This window comes from Ananas comosus, linkage group 9, assembly GCF_001540865.1.
Source record: "Ananas comosus cultivar F153 linkage group 9, ASM154086v1, whole genome shotgun sequence".
NCBI classification, from domain to species: domain Eukaryota; kingdom Viridiplantae; phylum Streptophyta; class Magnoliopsida; order Poales; family Bromeliaceae; genus Ananas; species Ananas comosus.
In genome coordinates, this window is record NC_033629.1 from 5884204 (window position 1) to 5905043 (window position 20840).

Below are 20840 nucleotides of genomic sequence, written 5' to 3' on the forward strand. Positions count from 1 at the left end.
TGTAGTTGAGTATGAAGTTTCCGGTTAATCTATCTTTCTTTCACTGAATCTATTATGGTTTTTGTTTCATGTACTTTTGCTCATAAAGAACCTTCGAGGAATTATAGTTCTTTTGATGTAATGGCTACAATTTGTGTCATACTTAATAAAATTTTTGATTTTTGAATATCTCCTCCCCTATTTTGCATTTTATACGAAGAGAATGGAGCATTATTTCCGTGTTGTCTATGCATGTCAGTCTTTTTTGTTTACTGATTTTTCATAAACTGTGAATTCTCTATATTATTATTATTATTATTATTATTATTATTTACTAGTGTTTCATAAGTATTAAGTCGTCTACAATTAGAGTATCTTCCTTTTATGTCTTCATATCAAACCTCCTAGTTCTATTGCTATGTTGCTAGGTTGGAGATATAATTGTCTCAAATGAGTGCTCTCTTATTTTTATTTAGTATCATGCCTTCCATAACATTTCATGTAGATTTAAAAAAAGCATATGGAGGAAGACAATGCCTAAGGGTTTAAAAATGAAGAAGTTTATTGAAGGACCTGGCGGAATGCTTATTCAGGACACATCATATGTCGGAGATGATGCTTGGGATGAGGATCAGGGAAGCTCTCAGGATACTGTAGCTAAAGTTATTGGCACCGGCACAAGGTTGAGCCCTGAACAGAAGAAAGACTTAATGGGAGACCTACTTACTTCCGGTCAGCCTACTGTCTAAACATCAATATTTCGTATTCATTCTTGCTTTTTCAAAAATAATAAATGTTGATAAGCACTCTCAGCAATCTATAAAATTAGGCACGAAGCATCAACAATTTTGAGTGTACCATTGAAACTTACATTTGTGTTTAAATTCTCACCTCTTCAACTAGTTCTTTGCTAGAAAATCACAAAATTGTATCCTAGCTGATCACCTCTTCATAGTTTTTTTGTTTTTGTTTTTATTTTTGTTTTTAATTGAGTTATAAACCTTGTAATTATCTATTAACATCATGCCAGCAGCCTTTTGATTGCTGTGATTAATTCTATGAATAATGAAATAAACGTCTGATGAAATATCATTTTTCATAGCTTTTTTCATCTGCAGACTGTTGCGCTGGAAGGTTGGATATCTATCTAGGATAAGAGCTCTCTAGTCTATTTCTATTGATCTTTTTATGTCTGTCATCGTATTAATATTCTTGTGCACTGCATAGCTTGAAGTATTCTCAAGCTATCATGAAAGAAATGTAGAAAGTAGTAGGTTGTCATGCCCCAAGCTCTTTTTGGAAAGCTAATTTTGAGAAATCCCTCCAATTTGAAAACGGAGTTGTGGAGAAGTGTATAATATATTTTTTTTGAAGCCTTCCCCGAGACATGCATAGACCTGCCATATGCACAGGGCATCCTCTATCCATGTAGACAGTCTTCCCTCTACATGCAGGACGTAGGAGCACAGATACGAAACCACAAGCAATTAGAACAAGGTGGAATCACCATACAGCTACTAATAATCCAAAACCATAATTCAGAATCACTAAACCCTACAATAGGGAAATCCAACATCTCAATTAAACTCAAATCATAATACTGAAATACGGACATATCCACAATATCAAGTGATAAGGAAGAGTAAACCTGGGACTACAATAAGGTCCACAACACGATCTGTCTAGGCGCTAACTAACTGCGTCCTCACACCGCCCCACGACCCGCACTGTCAGCAACACCTGTAAATCCAGTAGGGTGAGAAACATATAAATATGTTTTTTAGTGGGGGCAACCGGCCGATGAGGGCAAGCCTCACTCACTGGCAAACAAAGGAATACGATAAGGTAACTGCAAATAAGGAATAATCAACTACAGTAGCAAAACAGATAAATAGATAAATATCATGAAGTGGAACAAAAGGTAATGCCGCTACTGTAAACATGAATCAAGATACTAAACATAAGGGATACAACCACTACAGTAGCAAGGAAATCAACGAATAATTGTCATGAACAACTATACTAAAGGGTACTGCTACTGTAAACAAAGTCATATGCCAACACAATGGGAACACCAACTACAGTAGCAAGATGATGAATAACAAAATACTATAAACCACTAAATGAGGGATGCCGCTACTGTAAGCTAGACAGCTACCAGATACCATGTACAACTCAAATAGAGATACTATACATCAATTGGACGTGTGAATAGTCCAAAGTATACCCAATCACTACGGCTGGTCATAAAGACCCAGCCTAAGCTCGCCCACTAGGTTGCGAAGACCAAAACATCAAGTACCATTCCGAAGGGACACAATCACCTGCACCCAGAGTCACTAACTTTGTCTAAGCGCGGTGTATATCAAATCTGGGGGTGAAGAACTCAGGGTGGCGAACCTTGTCTATGAAACAACACCTCTCGCCGGGTTGGCAACTGAAGAACCCAGGGTTGTGGACCCTGTCTAACACTCTTATAGTGCCGTACAAGTTATAGTCACATGTGTATGCTCAAAGCTCCAATGAACTAGATCAACAGTCAAACCACTGCATGTAGGCGACACTAGGAGCCAAGACGTAATCTCATGTCAACTAGCATGCTACACGATGCGAGTATCAAGAAAGACGGCGAAATGACACAAGGGACTAGAGGTGTAGCATACTGAGGTCTCAACCATGAGTAAGATAAGTCTACCAACCTCTACGATCAACTTTGTAAGGGAAAGTACCGACCTACAAGATCAGGTCATAAACAGAAGAACAGTCGACCGATGGGGTCTAATCACACGGCTGAATTAGTCGATCGATATGGTCAAAACTCAATAGATGAGTAACTACCGATCTACTAGATCATATTCTCACCGGATGCACTAGGATGAATCCTACTCTACGTGTCACTAATAATATGTAGACGAAGTATAGTCATGATAACTCAGATCAACAATACGATGAATAGGTAGATCAAGCAACCGAGACGTAGAGTAATGTGTATGATAATTGTATGATCGACTACAAGCATGTGAAGTAAAGCATGAACAAATATGGAATCAACATGAGTTGTACTACTCAACCACTATCAAGAATAAATCAAGCATAGGGGGAAAAATCGAGTAAGATACAACTTTACCGACTTCGGAATGGAGCACCCACCTTACCAAATACTAGAGTCCTCGACTCGACCGATGGTTCTAGAAGTCATGTGTGCCTCTGGCTATGGCGTACCAGCACCAGAAACACAACGACGATCGCAATCGTTGGAGAGCGAGAATAGGCTGCATGAAGGAGTCTAGGGTACCGAATGGGTTCGCGACTCCATCGATCATCCGAATCACTCCTGCGAGGTGAGCATGACATAGAGCAATGCCTGAGGATCACCGTTCTCACCAAAATTGCAATATCCGGCCACCAGATCGACCGAAAATGCTAACAATAAAAACGGGTTAATCCATCGAGCACCGAACGAGCAACGATGAAATCAGCGATCCGGGGCACATTTACTTGAAACTCAGAGGAGCACGGGCCAACCCAACTATACAACGATGCCGTGCTCACTTGCGAAGCGTCGTCGGAGGCTCGAACTAGTTGAAATAACAACCTTGGCAGGAGATCGAGCACAATAAGGAGCCACAGCAACTTCAACAGCAACAAAGGAGAGTTATGGCCTGCAGTGGAGTTGGCGGAGGTCGGCTTAGAGGAGAGGAGGCTGAGGCGCACGCTGGTTGACTGCGGCAGCGGCGGCTGGAGGAGTGGTTGCAGCCACCACCAATCCTCACTAACAACAGCACCAACACCACAACCACAGCTACGAGATGGAGGGGTCGCAGCTAAGTTCAGGAAGGATCAAAAGGGGAGGAGAGGAATGCATGCCGGCCGGAAAGGAGTCTCGGCTGGCGGTGGTGGCCTTGATAGGTGGAGCAACGGCCTGGGTCAGGCTGCAGGCAGTTACGTGGGGCTGGGCGAGGCAGGGCGGCGCGGTGGGGCGACAGGGGGTGGTCGCTGGGGGGGTAGTCGGCCTGGATCCGCGACAGCGGCCCCGGCGGTAGCGACGGCGACACTTGCAACCCGAGAGGGGAAAGGTGAGGTCACTTCAATGTGTGTGCGCGTGCGGGCGCGCGTGTGTGTAGAGAGAGAGAGAGAGAGAGAGAGAGAGAGAGAGAGAGAGAGAGAGCTTCTCCTTGGCCGATGCCTCGCTGGAGTGCGGCACTAGCGGCCACACGCAAAGGAGGCGGCGACGGCTGTGGAGAAGAAAGGGGAGAGGAGGGAAAGAGTTAGGATTAGGGTTATATTAAGCTTGTACCTTTTTCATTTATCGTAACATTTGCACTTAAACCCTATAGATTGGCCCGTTTGCCCATAGACCTTCAGCACATTGCATTTTGTGCCGAATCCTTCCCGCTGTAAAATTTCAGTTTCACATGAAAATAGTCGCACTTAATGCAAAATGATCCCTCATTCGACTTCGTCTCTCTAACTCAACCGTCCATAGAAATCTCAGAATTTCGTGAAACTTGAGTCCACGCGATCCTCTCCGAGTCTAGTTTCACATGAGCTCTTCCGCTCACGAAAATTCCAGAAATTCACACATAAAATGATAACCCCTTTTGCGTATCGCCCCTTTTTCACGAATTGCAAAAATTGCAATTTAGTCCCTCTTGATCATAATTTCTTACTCAAAACTCACCCGTAGGTGTGTTTTGCTAATAAGTTCCTCCACCTCAAGAATCATGCAATTTGACACATAAAATGTCGCGTTTTTTTAGATAAATATTTAATAAATTTGCACTTAAACAATTCATCCCCAAAATATCACCATATCAAGCCAAATTGCATTGGGGTCCATTATATGACTTACAGCACTGACAGACCATGAATGTCATAGTTTTTGCTTTGTCGAAAATCGCTCCTAATTGCGTGATAAAACGCCTCTTAAGGAAATTCACCTATAAATACCTTGGTTACTACATAGGCTGTCATGATTACGTGCTTTGAAACATGAATTATTACTTCCAATTACATTTATATTATTAAGAGAAACATTGTAATTGAAATTTCAAATTTCCATGACTTTCTATATTCCAACCAAACATCATGTGACTCTAATTAATATCTGAAAGACTTGGAAGCCTTTTTCTTATAACATCGGTTGTTATGAAAATATACATTAATCTTCGTGTAAAGGCAACTTCACTGATATTTCTAAACTTTCCATGTCCTATCTTATATATTTTAGATAACTTTTTGACTTCCCTTGATGCGTAATTTCTATTTTAGATTCTTTTTGCATGTTAGTTGACATCCTACGCCATTCCTTTTAGTTTTAAATTGTTTTCTTTTTTTTTTAGTTGGTGTTCCTTCTCTAAAAGATTTGTTTATTTATTTTCCCTTTCCCCTTGCTTCTTATCATTATTTAGTACTTCTACTTATCAAAACTGAATGTAAGTCATCTACCTCATCTTAAATTACATGTATCAACTTGGTTGCTTTTCTGAATTCAAGCCTTGTAACATTGGTGGCATTTTTCTTTCAATATTACTTCTTTTTCTCATTTGCTTTTTGGCTTAATAGATGCATCAACTTGGTTGCTTTACCAATATTTAACCAGGCAATATTGACAATTTCTTATCTTCATATCATTTCTCTCTCTCTATCATTAGTTTTCCTCTCCAAATTATTCCCTAAAGTTTCATAGGGTGCTAAGAGTTTATCAACTTATGCTCGTCAACGGCAGCAAGTAGTTGAGATTTTTTACTTTTACTATAGAAAATATGTATTTTTATGATATGGGTTTCTCAAAATTGCACGCCAAAAGCCTACTTGGTGCGTTCTTGCTAGCTCCCACCATGTGGGTTCATTCCTCGATCAGACTCACTACAGTGATAGCATTAGACTACGAGTTTGTGGAATGCCCGCTGTTGCAAAACCTACCAAAATCAAAGGAGTGGAGATATTGTATAAGAAACTCATAGGTTGCTCTTGCTTTCTACTTATCGGTTTTCCTTGGAATACTTGAGTACTTCTTTTGAATTTAGCCTTTGTGTGAATATGACATATCAACTTTCTTGAGGGTACCAAATTGTTACACCCCTTTTTTAAATGGAATTGTTCAATGAAGTCTTATTACTTATTAGTTGATAGGCTATTTATTCAGCTCCCCATGCCATTCCTCCTGTTGAAAAGCGAGATACCATCTCTTTCTCAATCTTCCCTTCACCCATTTTCCCTCTGCTAAGGGTCTTACAGTAATTTTACATAGGGGGTCTGCTGTATCTGCAGTGAAGTGCTGGTTCTTCGGTAGTTGTCCATAATTTATCAAACGCTTAGTGAGATGATCTAGTAAAAATTGGAAGAGATTAACAGAAGTCGTCCTATTAATTCCATTTGATTTAAATTGCTGTTAGTTCTTGAGCCACTAGTCTATTATATATGATGTATAATATTTAAAACTCTTTACTTGTGTATGTGTATTCAGGACTTGGAGGCACTGGTGTAGAAAAAGAAGAAAGTGGAATTAACTGGCGAGAACGGCTAGGAATGTGGAAAGGAATTATAGCAAACGATAAATTGTCTGAGCAGATCGGTTCTGTTAATGCTAAATATGTAGTTGACTTTGATATGCAAGAAGTGGAGAAAAGTTTATGGAAAGATGTAGAGAAAGCATCGGGCGCACAGGGTGGTAGAGCACTTTGGATTTCGAAGAGATGGTGGCATTATCGTCCGAAATTGCCATACACATATTTTCTTGACAAGCTAGACTGTTCGGAGGTATAGGTGTTAGTCAAAAGCTTTCTTCTTGTAGCAGTTTCTCTTCTAAGGATCAATTTTCATCAACTAAGTAAATAGCATAACTGTTCTACTTTGATGTATAATATTGCATCTTTATTGAATTGTGAAAGAATATCTTACCAAATGTTTGCAGTAGTCCATGAATCTATTTAGCTGTATATGTGGATTGAGTCTGTTGGCGACCTCACATCGATCAAATGAGAAAGGTTTTAATTGTGGTCTGACGAGTATGGGAGCAAGGCACTCACTGCCACACGTTTTAGCTTGAGATATAATTAGGTTAAGCATGGAATGCAAATGATTACCTACTTTTATACTTGGATAGCGAATGTTGTGTACATATTTAGTAGGTTTATCCTGATTGTTTATCACGGATTTTTTTTTTTAAATTTTGAATGGGCCTTCTTGAAAACATAAATGTGACTTAGTTTTCTTTTTTTTTTTCTTTTTTTTTTCCGGTGTCCACGTAGCGGTCTACGTGGCAGTGTCCTACAATATACTTAGGTTTTTGAAGTTCTATATTTTTTGTTTTCTCATCTATTCTTAGTATAATTGCTTTTCATTTACTGCATTTTCTATTTTACTAACTTCCTATTGTATTTCAAATGGTTTATTTGTATCTCATAAGAAAAATGCAATTCACACCTTTCTGCTTTTGTACTTCTCTTACCTTTATCATTGCTTTATAAAATGTCGATCTTCCCCATATCCCATAGTTGTCATAATCAGTTAAAGAGCAACATTTTACTGATGAATCAGACTTATACTTGCAAACTCTTTGGCATGTTGAAGTCTCGCTTAATTTGTAATTTTATCATATCATGATTAGGGGGCAAGTTCAAAAACAGCTGATTTACAGCTTTGCTATTGCATTACTGGGTGTTGTCACTTCTCTTGCTGTTTTTCCTGTTTGTCATGTACATATCTATGCTTGTATGTCTCTAATAACATAAATCACTATGTGTGTGTGTTTGTGTGTGTGTGTCATATACATATCTATGCCTGTATCTGTATGCCTCTAATAACATAAATCTGTTTGTGTGTGTGTGTGTGTTTGTGTGTGATACACATTTCAATTTTACCTATTTTAAGTAATTGTGTTTACTTTCGATTTTACCTATTTTAAGTAATTGTGTTTATATAATATCTTGTTTATGCATGTTAAACTGGTGCCATTTCAATGTTGTTGCTGCTGCAACGTGTGAATGCAAATCAGCAGTAGTCATACAGTTGCGTAAGATATGCTTAGCTACTAATTATACGTTTTTTAGGCTTTTTCTTATTTAAAGTGGTTTTTTCTTTCTTGGCGGGTAAACCAGGTAGCTGCTGTGGTCTTTTCTGAGGATCTAAAGAAAATATATGTGACAATGAAAGAAGGCTTCCCCTTAGAATACGTTGTAAGTGTGAGATTTTATTTTGATTCCTCCGTAATTGGTACTGATAGTGAAATGCTGTTCACCATGTGAAATACAACCAAATTTTGATCTTCAATTATATTCTTTCTGTAGGTTGATGTTCCTCTTGATCCATTCCTGTTTGAGATTATCTCAAGTTCGGGTGTTGAAGTTGATCTTCTCCAAAAAAGCCAGATTCATTACTTCTTTAGGGTTGTGGTTGCATTGGCACCAGGATTGCTCATTTTGTACTTAATAAGAGAATCTGTAATGCTTTTGCATATCACATCTAGGCGCTATCTCTATAAGAAGTACAACCAACTGTTTGACATGGCATATGCAGATAATTTTATTCTGGTGAGAATTGTTACTTTCAATTTCAGTTGCTGCCTAATTGTTATACTATGTAATTGTGATTTCTCTTACTATATTGGTTTATCTAATAGCTCTGACGTGAATTCTTCCAGCCGGTAGAAAGTGCTGATGAAATGAGATCAATGTATAAAGAAGTTATATTAGGGGGTGATGTTTGGGATCTCCTGGATGAGATAATGATTTATATGAATAATCCCCTGCAGTACTATGAGAAGCAAGTGCCATTTGTCCGGGTAATCCATTCCACACTTCATTTTCACATTTATGGAGCACCATTTTGCTCTTTTCTATCTGTAGTCCCCTATTTTTTGCACCAGCGAAATATGTCATACTTGTGAGCATTTGTGTATGCTAGGGTGTACTTCTGTACGGACCTCCCGGAACTGGCAAAACGCTATTTGCACGTACTCTTTCAAAGGAGAGTGGCATGCCATTTGTCTTTGCTTCTGGTGCTGAATTCACTGATAGTGAAAAAAGTGGAGCGGCAAGGATTAATGAAATTTTCTCTATTGCTCGGAGAAATGTATGAGTTTACTTTCTTATAATTTCTAAATACGAGTAGTTATTTTGTAATTCCAATTTTAGCAAATCATCATTTAGAGACAGAGTATATATGTGCACTTATTCTTTGCTGATGTGATGCTGCAAGTGCTTATATCTTTCTATCATTTGCTAGATGTTGTTATATTGATGCCATAACACCAACTTTAGTCTAATCTTTTCAATGCAAAGTGACATCATTCCCGTTGATGAAGTACCCAATTTATAAATCATGTTTTGGATGCTATTACTGGCAGGATATAAAGCCTCTGAAAAGCTTATAGTGTGAGAATATATTTTTTATGAAATGGTTGGTTTGTAAATGATGTCAACATGTCAAAATATGGCCACCGCCCTCGAGCTACACACCACTTGAATCCTTGTCCCAGTGGATATACACTTTATGGTCCCATTGCCCTTCTATCATCATTTCCAGCTGACATATCCACTGCAATTTAATACTGATTCTTTTGACATTTTTTCTTTTCTGAATAAGCATTTCAAATTCTCAGATGTAGTCTAGCACATTTTTGCAGAATATTTTAGTAGACTCTTTTTGAGTTATTATTCTCTATTATTATAGTCAAATGAAATTGGTGACCTCTCTAATGACTTTGCAGTGTCAGCTTTTTACTGTTCCATAGAGGCTTGAAGTTAATTGAAATCTACCCTTTGAGCTGTTTAGATATTAACTTGAATTTATCTGAAATATTTGTGAATTTCTGAAAAGCTTCTTCCCATATTTGTTTGCAATTAACATCCCAATTCTTCACCATTATGACCTCAACAGAAGGAAATGGTCTTTGGCTTGGAGTGCTGATGCAACAAATAAATCTCGTTTTATTTTCGAATGCAATTTTCTTTTATTTTGTATGTTCGTGTTTGATTCGGACTTAAATCATTTAGTTTTAGTTGATTTGGCTAACCAAAACCCTTTTCTCCAATAAACAAAGAAACAATCCCGAAAAGACCTTTGGAATTCCCCGAAAAAAGGACCTTCGAAATTTCCAAAATTGTTCGTTTTCTATGCATGACTCTTGGGTGAACGTGTTGTGTTGAAAAACGAAAAGACAATAATTTATTATTGGAGGGCCCTCAACACTATAAATACATGGTTCTTGAAGCCTTAAGAAATAATTTTGGATGAATAGAAAATCTACTTTCACTCTTATCCTTGGTGTTCTACTTCCCGGTGAGATCATCGATGCTTCTTCCGTGCGCTGAGATCATCTTCTTCCTCGACTTGATCGTTGTCGCTTCTTCCTAATGACAAGATCGACTTCTACTTCTACCCCTCATTTTCTTCTAAGTTACTACCTTATTTTCTTCTTCTCCGTTGTCGAAGTTCTACCCGTGTGTACTACCCTCCTCGTCGATCGTGGATCTCCCGCAATCGTGTGAACGGTGCACTTTTTGTATCTCTCATCTCCTGATATCCTATTATTCCCTTTCAATCTAGCTTTCCACCATTACCAACCATATTTGCCAAACAACCAAACCTAAAGCTTTTAAGTCCGATAAAGTCGAATTTACCTTTTGGAACTATTATATGTATTTTCAGTTGGTCGTTATTATCTCATATATCGAAGGTTTATCATCATCTTAGTATTGCTTCAATTCGATTTTTAATTTTCGTCTTGCTGAAATTTTTGCTTCCTTGCTTTAATTATAGTAAAGTTCGCCGGAATCGGTAAATTGAACCTAGTTTATTTCAAAAAATACCTTTAAACAAAAGCAAACTTGAAAATTCAATTTTGGCAACCTCTCGGTTTGCATCAAGTGCCTTTTTAATTTGTAACATGTTCATGAACCTTTTCTACAGGCACCTTCTTTTGTGTTTGTTGATGAGATTGATGCTATCGCTGGGCGACATGCAAGGAAAGATCCACGCAGGAGAGCAACATTTGAAGCGTTGATTACCCAGCTTGATGGAGAGTATGTTTCTTTCTCGTTTTCTTCACCTCAAAAATAATGTTTACGTCTTTCTGAGATCAATCTTTCATTCATAATGTTGATTTGCTGGAATGAAAAATTGATTTTAAGGGCTTTTTTTGCAAATGGCCCCCTGAAAAAATTTTATTTTAAAATTAGCTCCAACAAATTTATAATTGCAAAAATGACCCTATCCCTGCCACGCAGGCGCCACGCAAGCGCCAGGTGGGTAGGTTGGGAGCCGGCTTGGCAAGTTGAACATGGTAAATGGTTCACCGTGTTCAAACACGGTGAATGGTTCACCGTGTTTCATATTTATATTTCTATTCTTCTTTATTAGGGATGTCAACGGGTCGGGTTTGGATCGTGTTTTCAAAAACCCGAACCCGAATCCGAAAATCAAATTAAAACCTGAACCTGAATCCGAATCCGGCGGGTTTTAAAAATCCATACCCGACCAAAAACCCGAAACCCGAACCCGGCAGATTTTAAATTAAATATTTTATATATTGTATAAATAAATAAAAATAAATTATGTATATAAAAATTTATTCGGGTTTGGGTTCTGATAATATTTCGGATATTTATACCCATTGACATCCCTACTCCCTATTCCTCTTTTCAATATTTATATTGTGAAAATACATATTTTCTCTAGACACGGTAAACCATCTACCGTGTCTGGACACGGTGAATGGTTCACCGTGTTCAACTTAACACCCTAGCCCAGCCCCGCTCGCGTGACGTTGACGTGGCGTCTGCGTGGCAGGGTCAGGGCTAAAAGTGCAAACATAAATTTGCTGGGGTTATTTTTAAAATAAATTTTTTGTAGGGGGCTAGATGCAAAAAAAGCCCTGATTTTAATGCTGACTATTGTTGAAGAAAGTTGTGACGAGCCAATCCTAAAATGTTATATGTCTAGTTTGTGTGGGGGAAAAAAAAAATCCCTCATGCAGATTTGTTTTTGTCGAAATGGTGTTACAAGGCAACATATGTTAACTAGTGACACCATCCTGCCTCTAGTTCCAATAACCTGAATAAAGCATTATGGCCCAAAATACCGGCAGCCGAGATATTTTTAGTTCTAAGCATTTTTCCAACATCTAATGTGGATCTAATGTTGTATTACAAATTCAATACAACCAACTATCATTAATAGTATAGAAATGGGTTCTTTGCGAGAAAGAATTACTTCTACCAAAGAGGGATCTATGACTTCTAAGCATTTCTACAACATCATCTAATGTGGAACTAATGTTGTATGACAAACTCAACTCCCTTTGCCTAAGAGTCAAAAGTCTTTTCAGGTGTGTAAACAAGTTTTCTTATCTCCCCTGGTACGTATCTAATGTGGGATTAAAGAGGCATAAAATGTTTGTAGTTAGAATCAACTTCGATTGTACTCCCTTGTCTGATTGACGTTAATATCCATGATGTATGGTGATCAGATGGCTCAAAGATGACAGTATCACAGAGAGTGGCTCTGATAACATGAATGCTTAACTAGTATGCTAGTATGCAGTATAAATGTGACTGGCCATGTATCCTCAATGCCCAAGCCCAGTTATCAACCCTAGTAAACTGATCTTATTGTCTAATACTTGCCCTGTCATCTTACCATAATTTTCTAGCATGGGACATCTGGGTCTGTCGAATTTTTTCAATGCAACGACATTCTTACCTGACTTGTTCAATAAATATTAGTCTACTTAAGGAATTAAGTACCGCCTTGTGCTGTACGACACGGGACGATACGTACCATACCCCCACTTAGGGGGCACAATACAGGGGGGTCTCTCTTGACCATCTCGTGCTGCGATACCCTCTGGCTATTGCACGAGATAGAGTGATACCCAGAGGGTATCGCGGTATGTGCCGTTGCATGCCCACGTGGGCACACAGTGTTTTCCTTTCTTTTTTTTTTCTTTTTTTTTTTTTTTTTTTTTCTCCCATAGACCTTTATCCCTTTCTCTTCTTTTCTCTTCATTTCTACTTTTTCTTCTCTTCTACTGTCTCTTTCCCTTTCTTCTCACATCTCTTCCTTTATTTTTTCCCTTTCTATGTTTTCCTTCTTTTTTTTTCGTAATTTTTTCTCTAATTTCTTCTTTCAATCCCTTCTTTTTTTTCAATCACTTCGATCTTAAGAGGAAAAGAAATAGCAAAATCGAAGATCTACTTGTTAGATAAGTCAAAAAATTTACAACCTATTTTTTTGTTCCATACATTTAGAATATATTTAACTTGCAAAGTTTCCTTTATGAAGAAATATGAAATTATGCAAATTTTTGTTTACAATTTACAAAAATCTAAAAATAGATCCACTTGATTTCAGTCATTATATGGTTCGATTTTTAATTTTCTTGGATGGATTTAGCATTTTGTATGCGATTTACGATATTTTTAACTTTGCAAATTCTTTTATTGAATTTAGAAAACATGAAGATTCTAATAAAATCAAAAACTAAATTGAAGCAATTGATATTTAAATTTGCTTTATGTATTTGTCATATGGTTTATTGTTAAATTTTCATAAATATATCTCACAATTTTCTTAAAAATTTTATGAAAAGGTAATTTTCTTGGATGAATCTTGCAAATTTGCATAAGAATCTTAAGATTTTTTTTTTCTCTAATTTGTATTTTATAATTTTAAAATTCCAAAAAAATAAAAGATAAGTAAAAAATTTTTAAAATTTAATAAATTTTTATCGTAAACTTGTTTAATTTATTCATCATATGGTTTATTATTAAATTTTCATGGATAGATCTTACAATTTTTTTAGCATTTTTAGAAAAAAATAATTTCTTCAAATTTTTTTCATAAATATTTTTTAGAAAAAATTGAAAATGAGAAGGAACTATCGGCGCACTTATGATCCTATTCTAGTTAGTCTAGTCATCATACGGTTCCTCAAAGAATCAATACGAATGGATCTTGCAAATTTTTATTGGAATTAAAGAAAATATAATTTTCTCTATGAGCTATAGTTATATATTTCTCCATATATAAAGAAGACTACCACTATATTAAGTTATTAACTAGTAAGCGTAGTAAGTTATTATTGCCAATAGATCGAGACAAATTAATAGATAGCCAAAATTTATAATTATTACGCTAAAACTTTCAAAATAACATTAGCGGGCCTTATTGGACAAAAAAAAAAAAAACAAAAGAATACCGTGCCAAAGCATGCCAGTAGGAAGCTGTGTGTGCCCGTTGACACACAAAAGTGCCATGTGTACCATGTTAGGCAATAGCTGGCACGCCGCCATGCCACAACACTTTAATCCGTGAATCTACTCTCAATACCCATTTAAGTTGTCCACACTTACTAGATTTGTATACTATTGTTTAATATTATCCAGTATCGCCGATTCAGATTCAACTCACCAAGAGAGACTCAGGATGAAATGTGAGATTAGGGTGGAAAATGTCTTCCAATTATTATTATTCGTACAACTATCTTGCTCCTAATTTTTCAAGCACTTTACCAATATAGTTAATGACCTGTGAATATTCATAGAGCAATTAAATTGTTATTAAATGAATGCAGCAGATAGTTGCTTGGCTTGAATTCAATTATCCATATGATTGAGAAATGACATAGAAAGTTACTTTTAGTATTTGATAGCAGTGTTTGAAAAGGCGCGCGCCTCGGCGCGCGCCTCGGGGCCTAGGCGCGAGGCGCGGGCCTCCGCGCCTCAGCAATAGCGAGGCGAGGCGCTATTGCTGAGGCGCGCGCCTCAGGCGAGGCGCGAGGCGCACATAAGGCGCGCGCCTTGGCATATTTAATATTTTTTGGATTTTGGATTAAAGTTTTTGGGTTATTGGGTTTCGGATATAAATTTTATGTTTTAGCTCGATAAGATTAGTAAAAGAATCTAAAAGAAACCTAAAAAAACCCTAATGAAATCAATCTATCGCCCTCTCCTCCTACCACTCTCCTTTTATCGCCCTCTTCTCCTTCTTGAGGCCAAATGAAAACATTGGCACCACAATCACTTTTAAGTTGAAAGTCGAAATATATATTTTTTAACTTGAGAACCTATATGCACGTGTTTTCTTTACTTTTTTATAGTTATTTTAGTTTTGTATAGTTATTTTGGAGTTTTTTTAATGTAGAATATCAAATTAAATTACTGTGCGCCTTGCCTTCTTGAGCGCGCGCCTCGCGCTTAGGCTCCAGGAGAGTCTTGCGCCTTTTTGCGCCTGGCGCCTTTTCAAACACTGTTTGATAGTAACCAGAATGACATAGTCTATCTTGCTCTTAAAGTATTTGCCTCTTACAGGAAAGAAAAAACTGGTGTTGATCGTTTTTCGCTAAGACAAGCTGTTATATTTATCTGTGCCACTAATCGACCAGATGAACTAGATCCTGATTTTGTTCGCCCCGGACGCATTGATCGCCGCCTATACATTGGTTTACCTGATGCTAAGCAACGCATCCAAATATTTGGTGTGCATAGTAGTGCTAAGAAGCTGGCAAAAGATGTTGACTTTGGAAAGGTAAGTTTTGCTGCTTTTATGACTCTTACTCTGAGACAGTGAAAATGTAGTGTATATCAAACATTTAATTTAAAGCTGTAGTTCAACTAGAAAAATAGGGATTTTTTCGTTAAACTTTTATTTCTTTTCCTGGCTTCAAAGTTATTAGAGCAAAAATGTGACTATAGTTGGAATTAGAGATCATCTGGAAACTTGTTCTTCTTGTCCAAAAGGATAGGCTGGTTTCTTGCACAACCTATCTGTATTGACATTTAGCTTTCTGCTGTTTCTTCTTCACAACAGCATATTTCGAGTCAAATGTTATAAAAAATGTGACAACTCAGAACCACAATAGGTTTCTCTAACTATCATTGTGGAGACTATCTAAAATCATAAAATCCATTAGATTCCTTAGAAGACTATTGAGAGTCATCGGAGCCAAGGCACTTTATAGCATATATGTGGTAGGGGAACTTATTGGTGCATAGGCTTTGTCGAGCAACTATTGCATCCCAGAGTGGAAGCCCAATCGGATGCTCTAACAGGCCCACTGCACGGGTAGAGTTTCTCCTGTACGTGCAAGGCGTCGAATCACAACCAACATATACAATCACTTTTTCAAATAATAATATGTATACAATTTTTTTTACAAAATAGTGGGCATTTAAGTAAAGGGAGGTAGATGTGTAACTTAGAACAATTTCAAATATTACATCTTTAAACATCATTTTACCGAAAATGTATATATGTTATGCTTTCTTTCTCGCAACATATTATCTAACTTGCCATGCCCTTTCCACAGTTATTCTTTTCCCTAGCTATGGTTGGATCTGAAAATATTAAAACAACAAAGAGTGAGAACTTGATTAAGTCTCCCGTGGGTACAACCTCCGAGAGAGGTGATTCGCACTTACTATATCTAAATGAGGCATAATAGTAAAGAATAAAATTAATGAGCAGCAACTAGGAAGCAAATGATAATAGACGATCTATTAACCACTGTGTCTCTACGAGAACACAAGGTGCACATACAATATGTTCAAATTAAAAAGCATATGCATCAAGTTTTCACTATAGTACCAAGCATCGCTCTACCCAATTCCAATGACCGACCACGCTGTCCGGTCCTAGCTTGCTCACTGTTGCCTCATAGGGAGTCAAGCAATCCCATCTCACTCACTTCAACGCTCAATAGCATAGGCTAGTCGAACAATCGCATATTGTAGGGCTACATCTTGGGAGGGCCACTGCTCATGGAATTGCGATCTCCACAAGCAACGCTTATTGAGTTCTCATTTGGACTCTTGCAGGCTTCGATCATATGCTTCTTTTCATGGTCTACTAATGTACAAATTTTTACTTCAATGGTTTCTCCAATAGAACAAATAATGTGTACAAAGAGCAAACAACGATTTAGGCACAATGTAGTACTTTATTATCAACAATTAGCATGCTTCTTGTAGCAACAGGAACAACATGTGTTTGCAACAAGTAAGTTAGTAACACATAATGATCACAAATAGCAATACAAGCATGCTTTTAGACATAACAAATCAAGAAATATAAAAGGATCATGACGAAAGAGTAGAATATGGAGTATGCATATGTGTACGGATCGGAGACAGTAGGATATTTGACGAAACCATATCCACATCCACATATTTTTTTTTTTCAAATACGAATTCTAATACGGGCATGTGCAGATGTTGAATTTTTATTACCATATCCGCTAAATATGGATTCGGATATGAGTCGGATATATTTTCGAATTTTGAATGAGGATTGGATATGTATTCGATATTATTCAGATAGTAATATATACTTATATGCACACATGAATATGAACTAGAATTAACACGACTATGACACAATGCAATTAAAAAATTTATACTTGTATTCAAACTTTACATGCCTATATCTTATTCAGTGAAAGTATTAAATATAGAAAATATAAAAACACCGTCCTCTAATAGCTTAAGCTATTGGAGATAAGCAGTTGTATCGTATTATTTAATATTTAATTACCGCTCCTGATCTTGAACCCCACCAGACTCCTAGTGTCATTTAATTTCCTCCTATATAACTAAATCGACGTCTTGGGCCTATCAAAAAGTCCCGAGCCTGTCACGGTCTTAGCGGTTCTGTTCGCAAAGCCCGTGCGGCGCCCGCCTTCCTGCTCGAAGATGGGCAAGCCTTCGTCCCTGTTGCTAGCCCGAACCTTCGCGTCCTACGACTAAATATGCAAAGGGAATGACAAAGAGAAAGAGGCAGAGGTTCTCTCAAAAAGCTAAGTACTACACTACTTAGAAAATGAGAATTACAACCTACAAACAGCATACAAACACACTCTCTCTTGTGTCCCTTGGCCTAAGCCAAAACCCTACTATATATAGGCTCCTAGATACATTGAATCTAGCCACCCACTAACTCTCTCATTATGACACACAATAATTTACCCTCATAATGAGCCATAAGCCCAAGAGTCACCCCATAACTCATGAGAGTTTCATAACCCTTGAATTTTCATCATTGATGGCAAAGATTACAAAACCCTTCATCTCTCCATAGCGGGTTGGGTTTGGGTCTCCTTGACAACCCGATTCAACCCATTTTCAACCCGTTTCGCTAGCAGATTTGGGCCACTGTCAAGGAGAAGTAAGTGGGAAACATTTTGTCCGTGACACTAGCCTATCAAAAAGTCCTGAGCCTACATATGAGGGTGAGTATTGAATATAAAAATATAAAACACTATCCTCTAGCAACTTAAACTATTGGAGATAAACGGTTGTTTCATATTATTTAACAAAAAGTTAATGGTATAATTTAGTTCAAAATGTGAATCAAAATCAAATAGGAATCAGGATAGGTCAGAATGGAAAATGGAGTGGTGAAATCTCCTAAGTTGTTTGGTTAATAATAGGAATTGAAATTAGAATCAACGCATTATCATTGTTTGCTTAAGGAAAATTTAATCGCTGACAAAAATGTTTAAAATAGAATTCACAACTCAAAATTTAATTGCACACTCAAAGAATAAAATTCAAACCTAAATTTTAAAATTTGAATTTGAATTCGAATTCATGGTTTGAATTCAAATCTCTTATGCAAATTCAGATGCAAATTCAGATTCACAATTTAAATATTAATTCAGATTTGAATTCAAAATGATATGTTGAATTTACACTTCAAATCATGTTCATATTGAAATTAAAAATAAATTTTAATTAAAAATTAAATCCACTATTTAAATTTGTAATCAAATTTGAATCCAAATTTGCCCCGAATTTAATCTTAAAATTTAAGTTGAAATCTTGAATATGAAGTCATAATTCACATTCAGTTTTATAGTCAAAGTTTAAAACTATCTTTAAATTTAAACATCAAACATAAAATTGTAATCTAAATTTTGAATCTATATTTTAAATTAAAAATTCAAAAATAATCATATTTAATTATATATATTTAAATTAAATAATTTTTATTGAAGATTTTTTTTTTTAAAATTTAATAGTAAACACTATTCATTTACTATCAAAAATTTACTAGGCGGACGCTTAAATCAAAATGTCTTAGTAAAGACAGTTTACTATATTCTCCCATGTCAACCAAGCTTAAAACCCAAACTAAAATTATGAACAAAAGATTATTACATTCAAGATTGTTTTCTTTTTGTTTCAATCTAAGTTTCGGTCCTTTCATTTTGAGTTTCTCACCTATTTATAAAGATTAAAGAGGACATAAATGTAGCTAAACTAACAATATATTAAAAGAAATTCATACCTTAGAGAAGGTAAAAAGGAGATGATGGCTTTGAAGAGAGCTTTTCTTTACAAAAGTTTCACTATAAAATTCATATAGGTGGTAAGATAAAATTGAAATATGGAAAAAGAAGAATGAAAAAGAGAGAAAGGAAAGGGGTGGAGTAGGATGGAGAAGGCTTGGGTTGGGGTGCTGGAGCAAATAGAGGAAAAGAAGCTGAGGCTGTGGAATGCAATAAATTCTGGCCTTTTTGCATATAACCCATGACAATTGTGGAAAATTATATATTAGTCCAATTTAAATTCGTTAGGCATCTTCGGAGCTCTTTAGGTGGTCAGTTTAAGATCAAATTTGACATGTAGGTCCAACTAAAAAAAATCAGTGATAATTTAACTTTCTATTATGTTTTTCAACAACTTCGGTTACCAAATGTCTTTCCAAGCAAAAATTGTGCGGGCCGTTATTAGGTCTCATGTGCCGACTGTTATTGGATCCCGTTTTAACCACTTAGGTGTCGGAATGACATGAAACTTTAAACTGGTCTCCGTATATGAAAACAGCGACTTCTCAAAATTTTACTTTGGCTACTATTTTTATTTATCTTATTCTACTTTAAAATTCGGTGTACTACAACAACTATCTGATATACACACAGACAAATGCATCACAACCCTTTTGCGCGCATCTTAGTTATGAAGGCATATGATGGATAATATCTGTGAAGAAGATTATTCACTTATGGTTGCAAACTTACAACAAGTAAATCAGGAGATATGAAGCTGCAATTAGATGCTTTAACTCTCTGTTTGGTGCTAAATTTCACTCTAGGCACAATTTTGAAATGATTTGAGTTCTGCAATTTTTCATTATTCGGTTTACCATGTTTGTTTACTCAAAATTAAACTAACTTGTTCTTGTTTCCTTTGTCATTCTTATGGTATTGGGAGTCACCTTTGATTGCCATGATGATTATTTATTATTTATATTATTTTATATTGACAGCTCGTTTTTCGTACTGTTGGCTATTCTGGAGCTGATATCAGGAATCTTGTCAATGAAGCAGCAATTATGTCTGTAAGTCAAATCACTCCTATCATTTCTTGGTATCACTGGGGACTGAAGATTTTATAAATTTGCGTTGATTGCTTTGTTGTGATGTTAACGGTACTAGACTAGTAGTTACTTTTATTGAAGCTTGTAGCCATGGATATCTTCTTATAGTTTCTTATACATTGTTAATATTTTGCTCTTTGTTTTTGATTTGTTGTATGAGCTTGTGAAATTTGAAGGATCTTGTTCTATCTGATACCTATCTTTGTTGAAACCTGTATATAGGGGCGGCAATCCAGCTCGCTGTTCGCGAGCTAGCTCGTGTTTGGCTCGAAATGAGCTCGAGATCGAATCGCTCGTTTAGTAACGGAGCTGAACATGAGCTGAATTTTTCAACTCGTTTAATAAACGAGTCGAACACGAGCTGGGATCCGCTCGTTCGTGTTTGGCTCGATAACAGTTCAAATACATATATTTTATATTTATATAATTTATTTAATATAAATAATTATATATGTAATATATATATTTTTATTATTTGA

The 20840-nt window shown here is 36.5% G+C and overlaps 1 protein-coding gene across 4 annotated transcripts in view; it reads left to right on the forward strand.

Annotated features, from left to right (window-relative positions):
• LOC109715483 (ATP-dependent zinc metalloprotease FTSH 12, chloroplastic-like) overlaps positions 485-20840 on the forward strand; it is a 52860-nt gene continuing 32504 nt past the window's right edge. For all 4 annotated transcript variants that reach the window (XR_002217611.1, XM_020240509.1, XM_020240510.1 and 1 more), the window contains exons 1-9: positions 485-711; positions 6449-6741; positions 8082-8159; positions 8271-8513; positions 8624-8764; positions 8887-9054; positions 10894-11006; positions 15294-15510; positions 20251-20322. Coding sequence is in view for 3 of the 4 variants with exons in the window: in XM_020240509.1 (XP_020096098.1) it covers positions 513-711; positions 6449-6741; positions 8082-8159; positions 8271-8513; positions 8624-8764; positions 8887-9054; positions 10894-11006; positions 15294-15510; positions 20251-20322 (1524 nt within the window). In the remaining variant the exon portion in view is untranslated. The remainder of the gene's footprint in view (positions 712-6448; positions 6742-8081; positions 8160-8270; positions 8514-8623; positions 8765-8886; positions 9055-10893; positions 11007-15293; positions 15511-20250; positions 20323-20840) is intronic.